Source organism: Venustampulla echinocandica, assembly GCF_003357145.1.
Source record: "Venustampulla echinocandica strain BP 5553 chromosome Unknown scaffold_0, whole genome shotgun sequence".
NCBI classification, from domain to species: Eukaryota; Fungi; Ascomycota; class Leotiomycetes; order Helotiales; family Pleuroascaceae; genus Venustampulla; species Venustampulla echinocandica.
The window spans coordinates 6,060,358-6,073,022 of NW_022474205.1; the positions used below are offsets into that span (position 1 = coordinate 6,060,358).

At 47.5% G+C, this 12,665-nt stretch overlaps 5 protein-coding genes across 5 annotated transcripts; 1 reads left to right on the forward strand and 4 right to left on the reverse strand.

The window, feature by feature from the left end:
* Positions 1-592: 592 nt before the first annotated feature.
* On the forward strand, positions 593-2,504 carry BP5553_01869 (uncharacterized protein; the record flags this gene model as incomplete). The annotated part of the gene is made up of 4 exons (XM_032010492.1): positions 593-1,462; positions 1,510-1,594; positions 1,693-2,334; positions 2,458-2,504. The coding sequence occupies 4 exons, from the start codon at positions 593-595 to the stop codon at positions 2,502-2,504; spliced, it is 1,644 nt and encodes a 547-aa protein (XP_031874546.1).
* Positions 2,505-4,188: 1,684 nt separating this feature from the next.
* On the reverse strand, positions 4,189-5,646 carry BP5553_01870 (uncharacterized protein; the record flags this gene model as incomplete). Its single annotated transcript, XM_032010493.1, has 1 exon — positions 4,189-5,646. One exon carries the CDS (start codon positions 5,644-5,646, stop codon positions 4,189-4,191), a length of 1,458 nt encoding a protein of 485 aa, XP_031874547.1.
* Positions 5,647-6,446: 800 nt separating this feature from the next.
* BP5553_01871 (Amine oxidase) lies at positions 6,447-8,661 on the reverse strand (the record flags this gene model as incomplete). Its single annotated transcript, XM_032010494.1, has 4 exons — positions 6,447-6,799; positions 6,852-8,102; positions 8,154-8,271; positions 8,326-8,661. The coding sequence occupies 4 exons, from the start codon at positions 8,659-8,661 to the stop codon at positions 6,447-6,449; spliced, it is 2,058 nt and encodes a 685-aa protein (XP_031874548.1).
* Positions 8,662-9,471: 810 nt separating this feature from the next.
* On the reverse strand, positions 9,472-10,596 carry BP5553_01872 (Uncharacterized protein; the record flags this gene model as incomplete). The annotated part of the gene is made up of 3 exons (XM_032010495.1): positions 9,472-9,625; positions 9,674-10,396; positions 10,445-10,596. The coding sequence occupies 3 exons, from the start codon at positions 10,594-10,596 to the stop codon at positions 9,472-9,474; spliced, it is 1,029 nt and encodes a 342-aa protein (XP_031874549.1).
* Positions 10,597-11,262: 666 nt separating this feature from the next.
* Positions 11,263-11,973, reverse strand: BP5553_01873 (uncharacterized protein; the record flags this gene model as incomplete). The annotated part of the gene is made up of 1 exon (XM_032010496.1): positions 11,263-11,973. One exon carries the CDS (start codon positions 11,971-11,973, stop codon positions 11,263-11,265), a length of 711 nt encoding a protein of 236 aa, XP_031874550.1.
* Positions 11,974-12,665: the final 692 nt, after the last annotated feature.

Sequence of the window (12,665 nt, forward strand, 5' to 3'; positions counted from 1 at the left end):
GAGTACACTGAGCAGGAACATATCCCTGGTCAGCTCCCGGAAAAGACATAGACATATTCCAAAACACTACAGAAAAGTTGATAAATATCAAGACGAGATAGGTCTATAATATTCATAGATTTATACATTACATACATTTCGGTCCGTCACATGTAGGCACAACCTGAAAAGAGCCAAGCAGAGATTCGTGTTCAATTTCCTGAGCGTCACGAGGAAATCCACCCACTACAATAACCGCAGCAACTGAAACATCCCAGGCCGATGCCAAGTTTACTCTCCTCAGCACATCCAACTCCACTCTCAACATCAACCAGCATTCATCCAGCTATTAACTTTAAATCTCTTCATGCACAGCTTCACTTTGCCCCTGACCGCGTTCTTCATCCCATCTTCACGAAACTGCGACTTATCAGCTTCCGCCGCCGACTCGTCACTAGCATTTTCCTACTTTTAGCATCCAAATACATCATCCTAGCGTTTGTCGCGGGGTACGTAGCCCCTCAGTTATCGCATCGCACTCGACTATTCCAGCGCATAATCTCTAGGCAACACATCGTTTTACAGCTCCCGCATTAGCCCGAAATTCTTAAACATGTCGCGAGATCCATACCACACTTCCGCCGACGATTTAAGCTTTCGTCGCGGAGAACGATGGGATAGTGAGCGGTTTGCTTTCGAGCGGGAGCGGGAGCGGGATCGCGACCGTTTTGGCGGAGAGAGGGGGCGCTTCGAAGAGCGCGACACAAACATGGGCCATGGAGGAGATTCCGGTCCTAGACGGGTGCGAGAACGGTCGGTCGATGAAATTTACGAACGTGAGCGGAGAGGTCCTCGAGGAGGACATGAAGACGACTTCTACGAGAAGCACACCCACTATGATGACGAGCCACGATTCCAGCGGGAGAGAGCGCCTGAGAGAGACAGAGGCCGGTTTCGTAGCCCTTCTCCCCCGCCCAGGCGAATCCCCGCTCGACCAGCTTTCTTGAGGAGACAGTCTAGTTTAGACACTTATGATCGGAAGCCGCTCGCAAGATTCGACAGGGAAGAATACGGCCCTCCAGCCAGATATAGAGAGGAGTTTAGGCCTCCGCCAATGACGCCGATTCCACTGCCGAAGTCAAGGGGTTTACCGCCGCCGAGACGGTATCCTGAACACGAATACTATGATGACATCCAGGTGACAGACCCTGACTTTTATGGCGATGACGATTTCAGAGGTGTTCCCGAGCGTGTCCGCGAGAGAGAGATTATAAGAAGACGAAGACGGAGCAAAAGCAGGGAGAGCAGGCATGGCCACAGCGTGAGAGGAAGTGTACGAAGTAGCAGCCAAGACTCTTTTAGCAGCGACGGCACATACGAAACCGTTAAGAGCGAATTTCCAAAGCGAGGAAAGACCCGGATGCCTGCTAAGCTTGTGAGCAAGAAGGCGATTATCGATTTGGGATATCAATTCGTGGAAGAGGTGAGCACAGCCAGCTCTCCAAATTTACATTTAGCTAACACATCCAGGGGGAAGTAATCGTGATCTTGAAAGCCCTTGGTAGGGAGAATATTGATGAAGTCATTAAGTTGAGCGAAGACTATAAATCGCAAAGTAGGTTGCCAATTTCTTCTCCATGAGTGTTTTGTTCTCATACCTCCTTGGCTACCTCATTTCCTAAACAACCCTTTCTAACGTATCGCGCTTGCTAGAAGTTGAATTTGCTCCACCGCGCTCGGATGCTGGAACGGTCTATGAAGAATATCGAAAAGAGGTGTTACCATCGCAAAATGTGGAAATTATTGAAGATACCAAGGTCGTTGAACGTCATTCACCTTCCCCAGCGAGATCTATCAGATCTCACCACCATCGCCACGGTAGCGGCGCTATCGTCATTGATGCTGGCCCACGAGATGAAAGCTCTTTTTTCGAGAGAAGGAAAGATTCAAAGAGAGAGGTGATTGATGTCGAACGATCTGGTAGAATCATCGCTGTAGGCCCACTTGGACTAGCTCTTCCACCAGAACGATCACGAAGCACCATGGACGAACGAGGAATCCGTGCTGAGATCAGAGCTTTAGAGGCAGAGAGGGATGCTCTCAAATTTGAGAAGCGGGAACGGAGTAGATCTCGCCATCATCACTATATTGACCACCACGACCACCACGGTCACCACCATGATCACCACCACGACCACCATGGCCATCATCATGGTCGTCATTCCGAAACTGACTTAGTGATCTATGACCGAGAAACCCTTAACGTCCCCGGTGAGGAACTCACCTTGGTAAGGAGGGAGAAAATCATTGAGTCCGAGCCTGATGGAGGAGTGAGGATTGAAAAGGATAAAAAAGGTAGGATGAGCATCAGCGTACCGAAATATGTCTAAATGGATGATTCTTCCTGGTTTCTTTGGTGGGTGATTGGCCCTGAAGGGACTAAAATACGAATTGGGGCTAATATGAATGTTTTAACAGGTCCACCGCCAAAGTTGATTAGAGCTATGCTCAAAACCCTTACCTGATTATACCACACCTCAACTCTTCTCAGTATCTCCTCTATGCAATCAATTTTTAGATCGGTGGCCTCAAGCGGTAGTGGCGCGGTGCGGGCTTTTATGTTAGTAGGGTAGGAATATCATCAGGGTTAGCTTTCTCAATTCATTTTGATATCCCATAGAATTGGACGGATGGATGGATCTTCGTTCCGTTTCCAAGCAACGCCGGTATAAATCTTTTTCGAGTCGGGCTTGGAGGGCCTCATTGTGGGGTTTTCCCTCGATCCCTTGTTCAATTATTCTAAATAAGGATAGGATAATGATACCATGAATTTCCTTTCTATGAATTGCTTTTGCACTGATCAGCCCCAGTCGAGCTCACCCTAAGCTCTAACTCACCCCCCTAAATATGTGTCGCCGTCTCTTGAGGTAGGAGATATATCTCGACCCCTATCTTCCACAACGGCGTCGTCCTACCAACTTCCACTGCGGAGCCCTTGGTAGAGCATTTCAGCGCTATCCTGTGTAGTCGTGGGACAGTGACTGCTGCTGCGTATGCCAACTGCCTGTGCTTTCACCCATTGTTGAACTCGCTTCTCATATGAGTATTCACCACCTCGCCCGCCGCTGTTCTTCGCTCTTATATCTTTTGTTGCACATCGGACTCTGTACACACGTGCACTGACTTAGCCCTCCCACTACCGCCAGCGTAGGGCTGATCTATCGGGATTTTGTTGCACGTCGCAAAAACCTTTAAATTGCAAAAAACGCTGACGCTATTGGTCACTCGAGTATAGATCTGTATAGTGAATTCGACCGCTACACTTTTGTTGCATATCGAACCTCTGTACACACCTGCATTAGCTTAAAGCCTCCCGATAGCGCAAGGGTAGGGCTGATATATTGTGATTTTTTTGTTGTAAGTCGCAAAATCGTTAAATTGTGAAGGCGATACGGTTATCGGCTGACCGACTATTAGGCTATAGTGAATTCACTCTATACGTTTTTGTTGCACATCGCATAAACCTTTAAATATACCAGATTAGGGCTAAGGCGAAGGAAAGACCCGCCACCCGGCTTCCTGGGATGGCGCTAAGCAGGAGTGAATAGCAGTGAGGAGGTGAAACAGGACACACTCGCAAGCTCTTTGGCTCTGCGCTTTAAGCCGGGCTTCAAACTTGAGACTCAGAGCCTACGACCCTCTACCGATATCTTTACCAATAACATGCAAGTATATACTACCCTTTTCTTCTACAGCTCCACTCTTAAGGTCGGGAGAGAGCCCTTAACACTAGGTCGACAGATGTTGATAATCATGTGGATGCTAATATCGAAATAAATTGATGCTAAAGGAGTCGTTGGTGAAGATCACAAGGTGGCCTATCGTTGCTCCTGGAAGATGACAAAGACTTTCACCCGCTACAATACTACTTTAATCAAGAGAACTAATTTGATAAATCCGAGTATACGAACGAAGACTATTACATCTTCTCCACAAACAAAAGGCATTCGACTTTCCTATCAAGAGAATGCCGTGAAGGTTACTTGTCGGACCGAGCGGGAGTGTTTTAGGCAAGTCGAAATAGAGAGGTAGAGAATACCCATTGTAGGCTAGAAGGATAGTAATGTAAAGTACACCATCACTTAATTCGCGGTGATCAATCAAACAGGAGGATAGGAAAGGCTTGTTTGATTACTACTTCTAATGATGCTAATCCGGATAACGTAACGAAAAATTAGCAATTATACTCCGCCATGCTGGACCAGGTATCCTGATATGCTCCAGTCTGTCCTCGACACTTTGTTTTGCACTCCGCTGGTATAAACGTTTAATGTCTACCTGACTCATGTTCATAGTGTCTTTTATCTTTTTTCCCAAGCCTTCAAGTTGAAACCTTTTAGCGTCCCAGAAAACGTAGCCTTTGTCCCTAAGGTGGGCACGTTGGGTCCCAAAATAGAACTTACGATCAACATCCCCTCTGGTAACCAATTTCCAACCTGGGTTGGAACTGGAGGCTGTCTCATCTTGGGATTGCTCGATGACTGGGGAATTGTCTTCGGGGTAAAAGATCTCTACCGCTTCGGGAAAGAAGTCTCGCTGAACTGGGGTATGTGACAGAATCAAGTGTCTGCGTCGGTCATTCTCAGATAGAAGCAAGTTGTATATAAATCCGATTCCGTATGAGCACATGAAGCTGATGTAACCTTCTTGGTGATATTTCTCATTTTCTGAGAAGACGTCCAAGCCGCATAGGTCTAAAGTGGTAAACATAACAAATTCGTGGTCCCCTAGTTCGTAAAGGTGCGAAATATTTCCAAACCCAGGATCGGCTATTCTATCCCGTGGAAATGGAGAATTGCTATGACGGGCGCCAACAATGCGTTGTAGTGAACCGCGAGACGTGGAAGTAGACGGGGTTGTGTGCTTCATGCCCGTAGCGCTAAGGACGGTACCCACGAGTTGATCTTCGAGCTCATCCACTAGAACACCAACAAGAGATGACAAGTACTGGTGAACACAGTTTATTTCATCAATTTCCCATGGAGAGAGCCGACTAAGGAAAAGCCTACTTTGGTCGGCTCTTGGAAATAACGATACACCCCGAGAACTCGACTGTGGGAATATCCTACAATATAATTCGAACCGGAAAAATGCTCTTTGCAGGCGAGCTCGCTCTATGACAGACAGAGGCAGGGCTACCTCAATTCTGCACGATGACGGAGCCGGAGGCCAAGCCCATCGTGGAAGGCTTCTGTAAGGTTTCCCCAGGGTTTCCAACGCCCGATGTGCCTGTGTGCTGAAGGCAGTAACGAAGTGTTCGACAATTGTTAACAAGTGACTTAGGGCACAAAGGCTTTTGAAATCGGTTGGAAACTGAAAGGGAGTGCTGTGATAACTCTTGAGGAAATTTGTCACGTCTTCTCGAGTAGGGTGTTTGGACAGCTGGGTAAACCGTGGGGCGCCGATGACGGCGAGTGCGTCGTGAACGGCTTCCACGCAAATGGCATTTTGGAGAACGGAGGAAAGGACACGTTCTCGACGGCTAGAAAATATACGATAGCAGGGAGCAGAAGCGACGAGGAGATTATGAAGATGGCTTGGCGAATCAACCTGCTGGAGGATGAGGGAGAGAAGCTCTCCCGGTAGGTCGTGGAGGCCAACAGACATTTTGAAGGCGATTTCCGCGCTGCTTGTGGCACGGCTAGAGGTTGTAGAAACTCGGAGAGAATTAAGGTGTTCGTTTTAATATAAGATAGAGTGCCTAGGTATGGTTTTAATATCACTAGATAAGCGACTGAGTCCCCTTCTGTCTTTATGTAGGTTTATTGGAGCGTGGCTCCTTAGCAACACACCATCGAGGCTCAGTTATTATAAGCACGTGCCGGGGCTCCCAGGGCAGACTACCACTACTCGGGAGTGCTGAAACTCCGGAATATGCCCACTAATGAAACACGTAGGTATAGTATTGGCGATTCTTGTGTCAAGGTCGCCTAATTTGAAATAGACTTTCGCAACCGGTGTGTTTGCTGGATTCGACACTATATTAATAGTATAATATATACGCAATAGTATCCATAATGCATATCAGGAAAGTCCAGTGTCGTATGCTTTTTTCATAATCTCCCTTGGCCTAGAAACTTTTAGGGCAACAAAGGTGAAGTGTAAAGTGAAACTTTAGGTGGTGGGACTGGCAGCATCGTAAGACGTGTTGTCCATCACATCCTTTGTTTGATTTTAGTGTCGATTTGATTGTGTCATCGGAGGAATCTGGAATAATGGTCGAAGCAGCTACTAGCTCCTTGGGTTGACAAAGAGCGTGTAAGCAAAGAAATTAAAAGATTCTCTCAGAAAACGCCCCAATTGAATCTGAAAATCAACATAAATTGGGATATATGAGCAATAATAAGAAAACAAGCGCTAAAATTTTATGCAAGCACCTGCTTCCTAGTCCTACATTTTATAGTACCCTATGCCGCACTACCTACAACCGCCAGTTTGGATACCTTATCTGCAGCATCTAGTACCTGGCTCTTGTTGGCGATCTGGCTAGGGGTACTACAATAGCTAGGTGGGACATCCAATGCCGGATTCTTAGTGAAGAAATTCCTCGGACGCAGTAATAACGACATTGATTCCGCCGGCATAACAGGGAAGTCTTCTGGTGCTGGAAAGTGCGTGATTCCAAAAGTATGCCAGAGAACAATATCTGTGTTCTCAATACTAGCTTCGCCATCGGCAATCCATTCTGGAATACCTCGAGAAGGTTCACCGGATGTTTGGGGGACGTGGCGTCCCGCTGGACACAGCTGGTCATCATCATCTATGGATAATTAGCTGCGGCTCATGTTCAGTTTTAGCAAGGGGGTATTTACATTTCGTGACATGCACAGCATGCCTGGCGAAGCCTGCGCGTTTCCACACCAAGGATCCCTCCTTGGGGAGTAGTTTAGGGACTTCCCGGCTCACGAGCTTGTAGCTGACATGCTTGTGGCTGTATGGGTTGAGCTTGTTAGTGTTGCACATATCCCACGTTCGAGATGTAACGCCATCATAGTCGCTGATTGCCTCGGACACTTTGGAGTATTTGGTCCTCTCGGCGAAGAAGGCATTCCCATAAGGATTTTCCTTGCTCCCTACAGCACCAGCACCTGGAGTGGCATCGACTTGAAAGACCGTATTGTTGGGTCCATCGATGTTCGGATCAATTCGTAAGCAGAAGAGGTGTTGGTGGTTATGTGCATTCACTCCAGGATAAACCTCTGTGCCCCAGCCCTTCGTGTCCTCGCCTGGGTTCATGGCATAGGTATTCAGGATACCCGTGAGTTTTATTTCCAACTGGATCGTACCATCTTGGTGGAAGACCCAATAGACGCAATACTCGTAGTTGGCTGCAGTGAAAACCTGAGAGACTATAAGTTTGCGTCCCCTAGTGACGATGACCGACTCGTCACGGAAGTCGGTGTGTTTGAATAAGATTCCTGCATCTTCTTCATGGATGCAAATGGCATTCTTAATAGTTGTGCTCTCCCCAGCACGGTTGACAAATGCCGCATCCATGTAGTGGATGGCCCCCTTGCAGTCGCAACCTAGCGAGAGACTGTTGGTCATATATCCACCACCGTATTCTCCGAGATCAAATGCGTGCTTCCTTTGATGAGGATGTTCTGGATTGCCATACGGAACCACCATTTCCGCGAGCGAGAGTCTGTAGAAAGTAGGGCGAACGGCTCCCTTGTCATTATACGTGATGTTGTTCAGCACAATGCCTTCCTTGTAGTTGAATCCTACATGGAATTTCCAATTTTGCCAATCAATAACTCGCCCGTCAACTTTGAATGACACTCCATCTGGTTGTGTGATATGAATTGGCTTAATATCCGTTCGATAACCCCCTTCCTTTTCGATGGCATCGACATGGTAGTTATTCGGCTTTGCCTGGTTGACAGGCCGGCGAACCTCCGGGATATCAATATGAATGATTTCCTGTTTGTCGGCATCGTAAATTGGGCAGAAGTCTAGGGGATACGAGTATTGGGAGTCGTCGACATGTGGCCTGTAGTACATGAGTGCCTGTTGCAATCTGACTGTGTTGCCGAATCTATGATCATAGCCAATAGTCCATGCTGCATGTATATTAGCAATAAGTTTTCCAGGCTGTTAATATATCGACTCACGATCACAGTAGACTTTGTGCATATCTTCCTTCGGAATGCCACTAAGCACGCACTGCTCAATAACCTTGGGGTCTTTCCGAACAATATGTTCTACAATTTGGAGGTCCTCCATTGTAATCTACCGCTGGTTAGCTAGATGTACCTCTATAATAGACTTTGGACGATGGCTTACTAAAGGTTGTACACCCTCCAAAGCTTCCCATTTAATGATCGTTTCATTTTTCAAGTCGACCAAACCTTCGCACACTTTGCCACCTGGAGCAATCGCAATTACGTCCGCTATTCGCAATGGCCTGGGGGTTTGTGAAGGCTCCTCCAACCATTTCAGCATCTCCTTCTTTGCAGGCTCCCGGAGAGTGACCGCATTGAAATTGAGCTTCACATGATCCCTTCTCACGATTTCAACAGCTTTCTCAATTTCGACATTGGTGAGCGGATCGAATGGATGAGGGGGTGGGCTGGAGCCTGTGACTTGTTGGGCAATGGACTTAAGTCTGTTGAGAGCCATTCTGCTTGTGCGATTATTGCCGACAGGCAGGATTTCACTACCTAACTTCTAAAGTTCCTAGATACAGAAAAGTTGTAGTATGCAATAACCAGGAAGAATGGGAACATCAGAGTGATATAACCCTGAGCGGAGACCTAATATATCAATTCGGTCAAGGGAGCGGCTGTCTACAATGGGGTAAGTCATGTGTTAATAATATTTGTAAAGCTCCGGATAGTCAATCGCTAGAACCCAGCTACGTAAGATCTACCCACCAGAGCCCCGCCATATTGAGGGGTGGTAGCTTCGATATCTCGGCGTTTGGGACATGGCGGAACCATTCAATGTCGAGCATTGAGATAGGCAGTGCCGGGGTGGGCTAGATAAGGATTGATAAGTTGTCGTTACTCAGAGCTTGATGTTCTCTGGATAAGGTACCCATATATGGACTAGCGCAAAATGGATACCTCCTTAACCACTTCCAGTAGCCGGACCCGAAAGCCCCCGACGGCACCTAAGGTTTATTAGCGCAAACTTCCAAACAGATAATGCTCGGGGATATTACTATCACAGCATATTATCAAGTTGGTCGGATTAAAAGGTGCAGTTCAAACAAAACAAAATCCATCGCTTGCTTCCTTGAGCTTTTTGGCTCCGCTTGGTGCTTTGTTGAATTATTGTAGAACAAGTTTCATCTTAGGGGTGCCATTTCCAAATAGGGGCCAATACTCTTGCCTTGGGGTTCTAATAATGTCATATACAAGGATATTTCTTTATGTACAAATCGACATTTTATATATACACAGAATGGTAGAGCGTATTTCACACCAGCTAGCAGACATTTGGTCCAGCCTGCAATTGCTTAGCAACGCCTTCGGCAAGTACCTCCTGCATTGGATATGTTGGGTGCAAGCTATTCAACCAGAAATACTGGTTAACCGGAACCCCACACGAGGGGGTAAAGGTATCCTGAGCTGGGGTGCCACTGAATCACATTAGGCAGCGCCAACAGAACGGTGCGAGAAGGACTTACTTCTGGTAGTCATCGCAAAACGCCGTAGTATTCTTGTAGAGCGCCGTCTGAGGGAAACTCGCCGGGTTATCCAAAACCTGCGTGAAAAGATCATTCGCATCAACGATAAACACATTGACATCCGGCTTCTCCTTCTTCAGACTTTTCGCCATATCATTCAACAGTGTGTTCCAGGCCTCGATATCAGCCTTCTCTTGCGCTTGGTTCTCAGCACTTTGAGCAAGAGATTGCGGCGCACGATCAACAGGTGGAACACTGAGGAATGCGAAGTTTCGAGCCCCGGAATCGTAGAGCGAATCGACGAGTCCGCGATAAACCTTAAATATCGCTGTATTGAGCGCTGTAGTTGTGGAGAGGTCCTGCCACCACGAGTTTCCCACGTCATTTATTCCATCGAAAATTGCAAACAGCGTGTTCTCGGATGACCAGGGGGCGGATGATGGCTTGGATGCGTAGGTTGGAAACCATTGGTCCCGGACCTGGTTGACGATGGACGATACCTCCGGCTTCCAAGGTGCAACAAGGGAGGAGTCCATAGTTGCTCCTCCGTAAGCCAAGTTATAGGTAAGAAGGATTGAGGCATTGTATTCTACCGTGAGGAAGTCAACCCAATTCGGCCCATTCGCAGCTGTCCAGCCAGGATATGTCGGATTTCCGAGGGGGTTGGTCGGAGTCGGTTGCTCAAGGGTCTCGTTGAATCCGGTGGAAGTGTACGAGTCGCCACTGGTATAGACTCAGCTTGCTGAACCTTCCAAAGAGGATTCAACTCACAAGACAAACGCATGTTTTATATCAGACCACCCAGGCCAATTGGATGTCGCCTCGCAATCGGACCTCAATGCCTTATCCTTTACTGCAGCTGCTTGAACAGAGCTTGATAAACACAGGAGCGTTGCCCCGGTAGACAAGAATATCGATAGCATGGCTTCTTCAAACGCTAGTTCGCAGGTACCAACGATGCAAAACCTCAAGAATGGGCGACTCAAGTGAAATCGACCTTCTATCCTGTGGTATAAGAAAAAGAGCGAAAAGGGAACTTCGAACAATTGTAAACGAAACGCACTGTTACATATATATAGACAGACAGAACATTATGCCATTATTGCATTTGTATCTTTACCCGTACATGAAAGTCAATTGATTGCACTACGTCGCTTCCATACCGACAACCGAAGAACATGCGGAGGATGCAACTCCGCAACCATGAAAGAGCGTCTAATACGATGCCAATGTCGCTGAGGTGGAATATATTATCCGCGAATTGATGATTTGTCCAATCATAACCAGGCGACGTATCGACTTGGCGGGGAAACGGGCAGTTGAAGCGAGAGAGCCTTAGTGATATGACTGGGATAAGATCGACCAAGAGCAAAATCCCCACCGAAATTAACAGATTCTAGTTCCCACGGCCGTAGCTCGCTGGTTGATAGAAGTGCACTACACTTCGCAGGTAGATATCACTAGATATGTGGATCACTCAAACGCTATCCATAGCCTGCTTATTACTGTTTGCAGCAATAACAGAAACCCGAGTTCCAATTGGGGCTACGAAGTCTCGAATCTGTCGAGCGCCTTGATTGTTACTTCCCTCATATCTTATGTTGTCCGACTCCACCCAAACGGAAGGCATTCAAACGCAGACATTCTTCCGTGACGGACTTCAACAATGGCCATCTCTCAAGCCCAACACCAACCCTTGATGCACCCTGCGCGGCCGGGACCAGAAAGACATCGGCAAGAGTGACTTTGGATCCAAGACTAAACATTGGCCCCTTCCCTATTACCTCTCCTAACTTCTCATTCCCTGTTTCCTCAAGAAACTTCTCGTATACTCCGAAACCTCGTTCATAAACATACCGCGCCCACGCTTCACCGTTGCCATCAAATTCCTCAGCGATCTTCTTGCGAATGCGGCTGTTTTGAGGGGGTTGAATATCACATGCTACTAAGCTTGCGAGTTCCATCACCCGGGCCCTTTCCCTCACCATATCCGGACTAGGGATGAGTGGGGGATTTGGGAAGTGTGATTCAAGGAAGTCGATGATGGCTGGAGATTGAGTAATTGTAATGTTCGAGGCGGGTGAAGACGCATTCTCTGGCAGTTCGATGACAAAAGACGGGACACTGGCATTGGGGTTGATTGCCAGATAGGAATGGCTTGATTGTTGAGAAGAGGAGATTGATATCTCGTGGTAGGTTAGTGGAATATCCTTCAGGAGTGCAGTGATCCGGATGCGGGCACTGCACCCGGAGAGCGGCGATGTGTAGAGATGGAGAGCTTTGAATGCGAGCCTGGCCATGGCAATTATGCGCCGAGGATACAACAACGGAAGCAAAACAGTACTTGTAAGCTGGAAGAGCCTTGAAATGGCCTGTAGTATGTCTTGACATTTAAAGGTTTGCAAGCAATGGGGAACCCAGCGCTATTTACGAAGTACTCCTTATCGGCCGCCAAGCATTTGCATAAGTGTGCTCGATCCATAGTTATGCACCTCACTATCCCCTGCACAATAAATTCAGCCCAGCTGCACCAAACATTATTATTGCGCTCTCTATTTTCACAAACTTCGACCGCTCAATAATAATAATCGACTTTCCAGGAGAATATCACGGATCCTCACAGGGATGGGGCTGCTGGGCAGCCCACAGTCCTCTCGAAAGGCGAGATCCAGACCCAGACAAGGGATATTTTTGGCCTCGATAGCCCGTAGCGGGCCAGTGCCCAAGCCAAACCTCTCAGGCTTTGCTTTTTATCAGCCCAGTGGGTCATGCCAAACTGCTCCATACGAAGCACTGTGGGGAGGTCAGTTCAGCTCGTTCGTTTTCTTGCATCTGTTCCTCTCTTTCTTTCCGCATCGCATCTTTTCACTCTTTACCTCCTTTACTCTCCTTCTACGTATTTGACTGCGAGGTGGAGTAAAAAATATGGACTGGTATGGAGGGTGAATCTGGAGGTAGACGAAAGAACCCGAATATTATCCTGGAAGGGACT